This window comes from Anastrepha obliqua, chromosome 1 (genome assembly GCF_027943255.1).
Source record: "Anastrepha obliqua isolate idAnaObli1 chromosome 1, idAnaObli1_1.0, whole genome shotgun sequence".
In the NCBI taxonomy this organism is placed as follows: Eukaryota; Metazoa; Arthropoda; class Insecta; order Diptera; family Tephritidae; genus Anastrepha; species Anastrepha obliqua.
The window spans coordinates 114,565,376-114,577,237 of record NC_072892.1 but is presented as its reverse complement, the minus strand read 5'-3'; the positions used below and the strand labels follow the sequence as shown (position 1 = coordinate 114,577,237).

The window sequence follows — 11,862 nt, the reverse complement described above, 5'->3', positions numbered from 1 at the left end:
CTAATTACTCGTCTCACTGCGTTGGATAATATTAACGGTACTTCAATTTCACAACTACAAAACTAGGCGCATTGGGTAGTAAATAGAGTAACAAAAGCAATGCAAATGATTTTAAGAGAAAAAATAACGGTAAATTTAAACAGTTTAATATTATGCTCATCAAGCGTTTATCAAAAGGGAGCGTTTCTAATTAGCTGACAACAGCTGTATGTAAATATGTACATACATGTAAATGTAAAACATATCGCCCCCTCATGCTTGAATGTGTAAAAATGGCAAAAAACATACACTAATGTATATTATTGTTGGGAAATCAAGCTTGAGAGTTAAATTTTCTTGTAAATTAAAAACTTAGAAATTTAGAATTTGTGGTTTCCTTGTACGCCTGGTATTCTGAGTCTTGGTATAGCATAGGTCAAACAATTAAAAACATTAGAAAATATGCATATTTTTCCTTCTGGCATGAGAGGGTTGCCAATTTTAGTGTTTTTTTTTTTGTTTTGACTCCGTGATTTCGGCATATTTCTTATGTTAGCCCGAAATGGCGGGATTCGTCAATAATCAGTGGTTTTTATAAACACTAGATATACAAGGTGGTGCAAAATTAATCATCCGATTTTGTTTTTTAATAACTTTTTTCCTAAATAAAATCAATATTTTGAATACTAGAAATCTTTTTGACCTTAAGGGGTTACATGAGTTTCGTCGGGTAAAAAAAGGCCTATTTTCAATATTTTTTTTCTATGTAAAAAATATTTATTTAATTCAAACCTTTTTCTGTCTTATAGATACATATTTAAAGAATAATTTCTGATATTTTCAAAAAAAAAAAATTACAACTCCTCGATTGTGATGTCATTTCCGGTGACCCCTCGAAAAAAGGTGCGCCGCGTTGTCAGCATAACTCCTGACAGGATCATCCAAATGAAAAAACAAAAATAAGTGTTTTAGCTAAGACCATAAACTCGTGCTTGAACGAAGGAAAGAAAAAAAGTAACAATTGAAATTTTGGCAGATATTTTTCCAAAAAAAATGAAAATTTCGGTCAAATTGGCTTGACATTTTGTTTTTTTTTTTAAATAGTTGCAACTGAAAAAAAAATCCTTCGTTCAAGCACGAATATATTGTATCTCGAATGCCTGTGTAAAATTTCATCAAGATCGGTTGAGTAGTGTTCGAGAACATTTGACAACCGACTTTGCAAACACGGTTCCGAGATAAACGCGTTTAAAGTTTTGAGTAACAATAAAAGTGGAAAGAAATGTTTTTTGTAACTAACAGTGGGCCATAAAGTAAAGATCCTTCAGCAGTTGCAATGTCCAGGGCATTCTTTTGCTCCTGTCGATGACGGATTCTGGCTGGCAGATTTTTTTTCCGGCTGTGCACACACGGTTTTCATCCGAAATTCGGGCATATTCATGGGAGTTTCGGCCTAATTTTAAATCCATACCGTGCATAATCAATAATATAGCTGAGATTGCTTCATTGAAGATACAAGCAGCGCCCAATACCGCAATATTAACAATCTTTGAACCACCAGGAAGTATTTTTGGAGTCATTTTCCAGATCAACTGGTTGAAGCTCTCGTTGTTATTTTGTGTGAAACCACCAACACACCGTTCGAAGAGCTCATCCTTACTGAGATCATCATATATTGGTTTCATAGCAATAAAACTTCATCTGGTAATGGATCGCACCAAGAGTCTGGACCTTTTGGGCAGTTATCGTAATGAGGTTTTGTATCTGTAGAGCTAAAGTGATAATAGGTAGCCCATATAGCGTCTTTCATTTTTTCTACTGACTCACAGTTTCTTCTTATCGCCAAACCATAGTACACAGTTAATTTGTTTATTAGTTTACTGGTCAGTTTACCTTTGCCAGAAAAAGTTTTTTTTTTTGTTTTGTGTTTCTTAACCTTGTATTATTTTTTTCTCAGTTGTTTTCTTTACTAACTCATGCAAGTGAGTCCCCATTCTTTTTTGCACGTGCCCAACGCATTCTTTTTTATTAATAACAAAATCGTCACCGTATGGTTGGGCTTTGAGAAGACCAGAGTAGGTTTTTGAGTCCCCATCTCCTATATAATTTACGAACCTCAGTCCATATTTGGCAATCGAGCGTTTAAACATTTCAATAATCGATAGAACTTCCATGTTTCCTGATGGTCCAGAGTGATTGGCGATGCATTGATTTGTTTCAATGTGTTCTTCTTTCCATTCTTCATATTCTGCAGTATCTATTTTTTTTTCAGCTTTCACATAACTTACAATAAGAAACATCCAACCCTTTTCCCGAATAATATCCGATTAGTGAACTCACACCATATAGTGATGAGAAAGAAAATGGACAAATTTTGAAAAGAGCAAAGATCATTATGGACTCCGTGAATGTTGTGGAGTTAACTATACTTTTGTTCCATCAAATATGTACAAAAACCAAAAAAAATGTTTGTAGTCATTATTTTTTAATACATCGAACATGGAAGATTACACAAATTGATGGATAAGCAATAAAAATTACATATGTGCGCGCGGAAGCAATAGTGAAAAAATTAATTATTGTAAATGATGCAGCCGAAAGGTTAAACAATTTTGTAACAAATTTCAACAGGTGTTAAAGTAGGCAGATTGGTAACTTTTAAGATATGATACATATGTACATATGTAGATGTAGTAAAAACCCAAGTACGCCATTCAGTTAAACGGCTTATTTTAGATAGGCCTAGACATGTTTTTTCCATATAGGAACCCAAATCTATCGCAAAACATTCTTTTCTTTGAATTTCGTTTGGTTTTTAGTATACTATTTTCATATTCTGGAGCCCACGGGAGGACCTCTACGTAAGCAAGAAAAGCCAACAATTATATGCATATGTACATATTATACATACATATGCCCCCGATGCCTTTACTCGTATGCTGTTATAAGTTAACACAAAATATGTTGAAAACTCTTGATATATCTTGGCACATATGAATTCAAGTCATATTCATATTTGTTTCCCAATATTTAGTTTACACGCGCGGTCATAAAAACTATGTTGTCAGCGAACATCGTTGACAAGTGTGTTGACGACATCCGCTGCCCATATTCTCAGACAAAATTAAAACGAAATTTGAAAACGCATTTCCGTTCATAAAACTGCAGCGTCTGACTTACAATGCGAAAGCATTAACTGCAATGCTTTCGCAAAATTCCATGGAAATCCGAATAGACAGCTTATGGCTCAGGTAGTTGATAAGTTTAACATATTGTCTAAAATTAAGTCACTCTGTATTTGAACTTTAAAGAATAAACTTCGTTTTGATAACGGAAAGCATTTTTATTTCAAACATTGTCCGCGATCTTTTTCGAGAAAAGTTCGCGTTAGTTGTATTTTTTTTTTTAAGATCTTTGTTTAAAAAGATCTAACTTATATGAGCAAAATTGCAATACCATTGGACACAGTGGGCGTTAATTGATTGGTGAATATTTCTCTGGAGAGTCGAGACAGAGCGAACTGACTTGTCAACCAACCAAATTGATTTTTTTCATTTTTTTCATTTGAAGGAAAACAATAACTTTATTCTTGGAATTCCACCTTAAAACTAAACCTACAATGCTATAAAGAGCAAAAACAAAGTGCATGAAGAAAAATAGAGATGACAAGGCACATCAACAAGGTAGCAGCAGTAGAGCAAGAACAACAATAGCGTGTATTTTATTGCTTGCTTGAATTCTCTTTTACACAACAACAGAGTACAAAGTAAACAAAGTGAGGGAATTTAGAGAACACATAAAATTATAAGAAAATTCAAATTAACTGCTCACAACTGCTTCTCTGCTGGTACCTTATTTACATACATATGTACATACATTGAGAAATTATATCAAATATAATATGAACTGGTTTGCCTAAAAGTGGTTTGATTTCGACGCCCTTATGTACTTGTAAATGCGCAATGTGTACAGCCTGTATGTTGGATTATAAAGTGAATTATCATATGTACAGTTGGTCAAGGAAGTGTTTTGACATCTACCTTTTGAATGTTTTTTACAACTTTTTCTTTAAATGTACCCACAAATTTTCTTTTGGATTAATATTCGCGCTTTGGGCTGGTGTATCCAATACTTAACTGATATTAAAAAGAAGCCGAAAGCCTCAGTCACTGGTGCTTATCTTCAAACAAAAAAAAATAATTGTATTATAATTATATTATTTTCTCTATCTTAATAATAATAATAATAAATAAATAAAAGCCAGCCACATTTTGATCATTCTGAGCATTACATTTCGGACCATTGTCCTGGTGAAATTTAAACTGAGGTTTGTTTGCTATTGCATAGCAGTGCAGAATATTCAAATATTCATCTTATATTCTATAAACACCAAATCATCCATTCTGCTGGATATGCATCTCCACACCATGACTGAAAGTTTCCAATATTTCACTGTCAGTATAATATTCCGCCTTTCCAGTGCTTTTAACGGCTGCCTCCACACGATATTTGGCCCATCGTTGTAATACAGCGTGATTTTAGTCTTATCGCAGAATATCATATCACGCTAAGGTGCAAGCAAGCAAACCCTTACATGCACCTATCAACAATCCCTTACGTCAAAAATAAACACCCATTGGGGTAGCCATGTACATACAGATATACTTTAGAACTATGAGTTAATAAAGAAAGTATTTTTAAGCTAAATATAAATATACATATTTATACATTAAACACATTTATTAAGTTACATATGTATAATTCGAGTTTTTAGGAAATTAAAACATTTCCATGATTATTCAGTCACAAGCACTGGAACAATTTTACCAATATTTCTTAAACAACTCACAACCTTCTTTATTTTCTTCTGCGCCGGGCAGAGTTCTTTTGCAATGATTGTACCATTTAAGTAGGTGAGGATATTTACACAAACCAATGCCGACCGCATCGAAGGTCGAGATGCTAGCAAGTAAAGAGAAATCGGCTATAGACAAAGTATTATTAGCAGCGTAGGTTTGCCCCTCCAGAAAAAGATCCAAAAATACCAATCGAGTTTTAAATTTTGCCAAGCGGTCGGGCACAGGTGCCTCCTTATCTCTAACAATAGGGTAATAGTAATCAGCAAATAAGGAATACATGTTCAGATCGAAGAAAAGTTTCTGGTTGATCGCTGCCCTCTTTTGTGGGCATTGTGGGTATAACTTATCATTTTTGTCATACTTCTCAGCCAAGTAAATGAGAATAACACGCGCTTCCCAGATAACGAAACCATCGTCCACTAAAGTGGGAATAGTATGCTGAGGGTTGATTTTCAAGAATTCAGGTGAATAGTGCTCTTTCTCCTTCAAGTTCATCAACTTTCGATTGAGTTCAATCTCCAAAGCTTCAGCGACCATTATTACGGAGCGGCAGTGCGGCGATTCGAGGATATAATAGAAATCCATCTCGATTTGATATTTATAAATTCTGTATGGAAGTTTTTCAAATATTTACATTCCATATTAACATTGAGTGCGGAATAATCAAAAATATGTGATATTTACCAGTGGATTCTGTTGACTTGTTCTCTACTTTCAGCTACTTACAGTCTATCGAGCGGTAAAAAACTAAAAGCGGTATGACAAAATGTGCAAAATTAAAACAGTCAACTTAAATAATGAGTGTATATGTGTGTATGTGTGTATATGACGGTCTACATTAGGGCATATATAAATAAATGTGCATTCTGTCATGAAAGTTCCTGAGTATTGATCATTTAAAATATTCGTTTGGGGAAAAAGAAATCCATTATTTTTGTGAAAATTTTTTGCACAAATTATTAAAAACTGTTTCATGGTTGATCTTTAGCTCCTGGACGGTGCAACGACTACTAACATGCCGGTCAACTTCGATTATTTCTTTAATATCGAAATTGCCTGAACGGAATCGACGAAACCAAAATTCCGCATAATTGGCTCTTACAGTATATACAACATAAACACCATTCACAATTTCAGCGTGGAACAAACAAAAACCGAAAAGAACTTTTTTAGTGTGAAATGTCACCTTGACAACGAGCATAAACTTTAAACTGTTTGATCGATACATTACGAGTTATCGATCACTAGAACCACTTACCGAGAAAATAATACATTTTTTTTCCAAATCCTTTTATTTCAAATTTCAAAAAGATACACGAATGAAACGGTAAATATAAATATGATCTTGCCCAACTTTTCAGATAGCAAATGTGTTTAAAAAAGTTAATTTACAAGAAAAAATAAAAAAAACATGCAGAAACACTTTTTCTGTTGCCAAAATTTGAATTGAGGCACCTGTTTTATTACTTTGATTGATGGAAATCTTTATTTTAAAGTTTACTTCATTGCTCCTTGATACTGCAACTACCAAATTCACAAATGTCAAACGTTGTTGTTAAAAGTATATATTTTCCGATAATCGGATTAATTTTGTATAAAAGCAAGTTCGCGGCAAGAATCGAAGTTGATTTCAGAAAATGAGTTTGAAAAATATGTTGTCTAAAATTATTGGAACACTCATTCATTCCGAAACGGCCCACTTTGAAGACGACAAAATAAATGAATAAATATTTTGTGTTTTATTGACCAAATCCCAGTACTTTTTTGACAGAATGTATACTTCGCTCTCTCAAAGGACCAAACTAGCACTCCACAAAACACTGATCATTCCATACATGGACGATGTCAATGACAGATAAGAAAGTTTTGGAAGCCTTTGAGAGAAAAATTCTAAGTAAGATCTTTGGTGCCCTCTGCGTTGGTGAGAAGTATCGTGCACGGTGGCACAGTGAGCTATCATATATGAGCTATATAGGGACATGAACCTAGTTAAGCGCTTGAAAATAAAGCGGCTACGATGGCTGGACGGGTATGAATGAAGACGCTCTAGCGAGGCGAGTCTACGACACGGTACCTCAAAAAGGAAGACGAGGAAGAGGAAGACCACATCTCCGTTGGAAGCATCAGCTTCAAGATCAAGTGAGAGTTCTTTCAGCTCTCGAGATTTTTAGCTGGCCCGGCGACACACGGTTGTAGCGCCACATAAGTAAGTAAGTAAGTACAGGGTTGGCCATCTTAAACTGACCCATGTGATTATTAAAAAAATATGGAAAAAGAAACATTTTTTTGTGTTTCATTGTGAAAAACATTTAATTTAGTTCAAGGAGATTCGTTTACATCACTTTTTGAATATGATATCGCGCAAGTGGTCGCCCTTAGCTCGTATAGCGTAATGTGCCCGTTTTTCGGCGTTTTCCATAGTTTTGGCCAGCTTCTCGGCCGATATGGCGGCTATTTCCCGTCGGATATTGGCCTTAAGTGCGCCTAGTGTCTTTGGCTTGTTGACGTAAACCTTAGATTTCAAATAGCCCCAAAGAAAAAAGTCCGGTGGCGTCAAATCCGGTGATCGTGGCGGCCAGTCAAAATCGCCGCTTTTTGATATCAAACGGCCAGGGAACAAAGTCTTCAATAAGTTGACGGTGGCTCGTGCTGTGTGTGGTGGTGCGCCATCTTGCTGAAACCAGAAGTGCTCCATACCATTTTCACGAACAATCGGCATCACAAAATCGGTTATCATGGCCCGATAACGCTCTTGATTGACGGTCAATGGTTGGTGTTGACCATTTTCAAAGAAGAACGGCCCAATGACCATATCAGCGCAAATGCCACACCAGACAGTAACTTTTTGGTCGTGGAGAGGTACCTCTTCAATAATTTGAGGGTTTTCAGTGGCGTAGAAACGGCAATTTTGCTTATTTACGGTTCCGTTCAAGGAGAAATGGGCCTCATCACTCATAATGATTTGATGCCAAAAATCCTCATCAGTTTGGGCCATTCGGACGACAAAATTGGCATATTCCAAGCGACGAGGCTTATCGGCCGGCAACAGTTGTTGATTTAGTTGTATTTTGTACGGGAATATCCCCAAATCCAAACGAATGATACGTCGTAGAGTGGTCCGAGGGATGTCCAACTGAGCAGAACGACGATTACCTGACGTTCGCGGCGATGACTCGATACTGGCTCGTACGGCCGCGATATTTCGATCGGGTATTAGCCACAGTGCCGGAAGACAAAAATCTTTTGTGCATTTGCTTGATTGCGTTCTTTGACGGCGCACTTTTCACTTTATTTTTTTTTCTCCACGCACGTTGCGTTTTTACAATCGAGAAGGAATTTTGAATGTACAGCTGAACAATTTCAGCGCGTTCTATTGGGGTGTACTGTTTCATGGTATAAATCTCCTTCGACTGACGCTTCCAACGCGGTATGTCATTAGCTGATCTGAAATTACAGTAAAAAGTTATAGGGTTACTCAATGGGCCAGTTTAATATGGCCAACCCTGTATACTTCGATGAGGTTAAGTTGACTCCTTTGTGGATCAATCAATATTTGCGGTCAAAACAAATCTGAAAATGTTCTTTTAACTCGAATTTCAGCAAAAAGTGCGTATTTTCGTTATAGATGAAAATATTCGGAAATATTTGGGAACGAAACTTTCCATTATTATCACTTTTGATGTGTTGTAAAGTAGTACAGAAAATCTGGTAGCTATAGCATTTAAGTACATGTATTAATAATTTCAATAATATTTTCACTGATAATAAGTTTTTTACTTGTTCACTCCGCTCGGGAGCATAGAGCCTCGACAAGACTCTTCCATCGGGCTATTGTTTGTGTGCCATCTCATGTGATGTCAGCATGTGCCAGCTCGCGAGGCATCGACCTTCTTCAAGTATTCTTTGGCCGACCGCGACTTCTGCTCCCTTGCGGGTTCCAGTCCAGTGGCATTCTTGTGATACTATTTGGTACTTTTCTAAGCGTGTAACCTATCCATCACCACTTTCTAAGCTGAGTCCCAGAGATTTGCGAACCCGCCCATAGGTAGGTAGGTAGGTGGGGTGGTTGTCATGAAGACGCACTTAGACCTTTCGCAAGTCCATTGTGATACCACTGGAGCTTATCCTTACTCTACGTGTTCCTTTTCAAACCCTCCGGTTGCTTTAATAAACGAGCAGAGCTTCGTTAGTTTTAGATGGGCTATGTCCGCTACATCGGTTAGAAATGTTGTATCAAGAGTGCGCAGCCTTCTCATAGCTTCACAGCTTCTACAGAAATCGAAGTACGGGAGTCCTAACCTTCTAGCGTGGCTGCCTATTAAACAATGACCATTTAATAAACCTATCATTTTTCTTATAGCTTCTCTGTTAAATCTTAGCAAGATCTTCGATCGACCTCTGTTTCAGTTCGGCCATGTCTGTCTGCTTAGTTCGCATGTTGTGAGGTTTTGCCAGCTTGTATTTACCTTTTTAATGGTTTCCCTGTCTATAAGTAATTTACAAGTGGCTATGGGCATGGGTATCAGCGCCTTATCCGATTCGCCCATACTGTATGCAATCGCACGAACGCCGCTATTGTTTTGTTCAGCCTGCAGTTGACATCTTCATCTACTCTGCCGTTTGCCGTGATATTGCAGTCGAGATAGCAGACGCTTTCGACAAATGCCACCGGGCCACCATTATATGCATTGATAATAAGTAAACGTAAGTAAATATAAATGAAGGACGATGTCAAAACCGATTGTGGGCGCGCAAAACTTAATGGCTGAGGCACAATTTATTGTAGGAACGTACAATTTCTGGCTTATGTCGAGGACGGCCTTAACAACGGCGCTGTTATTTCCGCTTATTCTAAGCAAAGCGAATTGGTCTGGCAATGAAAGAGGGCAAGTTGAAGATGACCACCTGCCATCAAACAAGCACCCGGCGCAGTCGCGCGTCGGCACCCACGTCCCTGTCGACAGTTATGATTTTGAAGTTGTAAGAGACTCCATGTATTCAGTAACCAGCATTCTTTTTCTTCTATTATGCCTATACGATTTCGAAGCTTAAGCGATCATACAGATTCCATTTCTTAAATAAATAAATATAAATTTCAAGGATAATAATTTCAGCCCTGAAATCCAGCGCAGAATCTATCTTGCAAACAAATGCTACTACATATAAACGAAATATGTACCTAATTGAGTAGTAAAGTTTAACGAGCAAATCTAAAGTTCATAAGTCTCTTATCATGCACGTCCTAACGCAGAACCTTGGCCAACGATAACAGCCGATGAGGCGACGCTTGAAGTGTGTGAGAGAAAGATTCTGCTTAAGATTTTTGGACTTTTGCACGTTGGCAACGGCGAATATCGTAGACGATACAACGATGAGCTGTATGAGCTTTACGACGACATAAACATAGCGTGGCGAATAAAGATCCATTGGCTTCGTTGGCTGAGTCATGTCGTCCGAATGGAAACAAACGCTCCGGCTCTGAAAGTATTCGACGCAGTACCAGTTGGTGGTAGCAGAGGAGGGGAAAAGCGTACTCTGCGTTAGAAAGGTCAGATGGAGAATAGCTTGAATACTACTTAGCTTCTAATTGGTCCCGGTTAGCACGAGAAAGAAAGCACAACGGAAAGCCGTTATTGCACCAATCGAGAAGAAGGAGAAATAAAAACAAATAAATTGCATAATACTTCAAGCGGTAAACACAAAAAAAAATGTTTGAGTTTGCCGTTTGTTTCTTTTTTAATTTGAAGCTACCAAAATTGTAAGTTAAATGTGTATAATTAAACACAAAAGGGCTAAATAAGGCCACTCTGAAATGATCATTGTCCTACTGACAATTTGTTGGTTCTTATAAAATTTGATATTTTGAAAGTAAAAACATAATTTTTTGCTCCTTTTAAGATTATGCAATACGGCGGCCGCCGTAGCCGAATGGTTGGTGCTTGACTACCATGCGGAATTCACAGAGAGAACGTTGGTTCGAATCTCGGAGAAACAGCAAAATTAAGAAAAACATTTTTCTAATAGCGGTCGCCCCTCGGCAGACAATGGCAAACCTCCGAGTGTATTTCTGCCATGAAAAAACTCCTCATAAAAATATCGGCCGTTCGCAGTCGGCTTGAAACTGTAGGTCCCTCCATTTGTGGAACAACATCAAGACGCACACCACAAATAGGAGGAGGAGCTCGGCCAAACACCCAAAAAGGGTGTACGCGCCAATTATATATAATATATATTATATATAAATATAAATATTAAATCTTCTTCTCCCAACTCTTCTTAAGATTGAAAACCTTTCTACAAATTTTAAAGAGCGTTTGAATTTACTGAATGCGAACTAAAGCCATCGAGGTGTAATCGATTCTTCCGGTCATCAATCCTTAGTGGCACAGAGGGCATGAAGAGGTGTATTCATAATAAAAACAAGCAACAAAATACCAATAAATACTGAAATAACCATAACGACATTTTTACATAAAGAGTACTTTATGTTGTTACATAACCTAAAATATAGCAAAAAAGTCGTTCCTTTAACAAAAAACTCATAAATTAAATTGTATATAACCATAACACATTTATTTAAAAAAACGCACATTTTAAAGACAATTTTTCATGCATACAAAGTACTTTAAGTAATTCAACACAAATTTGGTATTTCATTTTCTCTAAATGGGCATTTTAGTGCGTTTTTATATCCAAAGCTAGGCAACACTGTCGTAGCGAGAGAGAGATTTGACAGCTGAAAGGAGAAGAACATTAACAATAACCGCCATCGCGAGCAATGCGTCCAGATGTTAAAAAAAGCAAAGCTAAATAAAACTGAGTGAATTATTGAACTAACTTTAAAAGAATGTATGTTTTACAAAATTATAATCATTACATTATAATTAGAATAGGCTAGAAAAATGTCATAAAGAGAAAAGTAAAGCTCCGAGACTAAATAACAAAAAAATGCTAAATCAAGTTACGAAAATGGTAATCTGGACATACTGGTGCTAATACGACGTCACTCATTGTCAAACTTGCT

The 11,862-nt window shown here is 36.8% G+C and overlaps 1 protein-coding gene across 1 annotated transcript; it reads right to left on the bottom strand.

The window, feature by feature from the left end:
* Positions 1-4,698: 4,698 nt before the first annotated feature.
* Positions 4,699-5,627, bottom strand: LOC129235737 (glutathione S-transferase 2-like). Its single transcript, XM_054869746.1, has 2 exons — positions 5,523-5,627; positions 4,699-5,445 (listed from the first exon to the last, which is right to left on the bottom strand). Exon 2 carries the CDS (start codon positions 5,421-5,423, stop codon positions 4,803-4,805), a length of 621 nt encoding a protein of 206 aa, XP_054725721.1. The 5' UTR covers positions 5,424-5,445; positions 5,523-5,627; the 3' UTR covers positions 4,699-4,802.
* Positions 5,628-11,862: the final 6,235 nt, after the last annotated feature.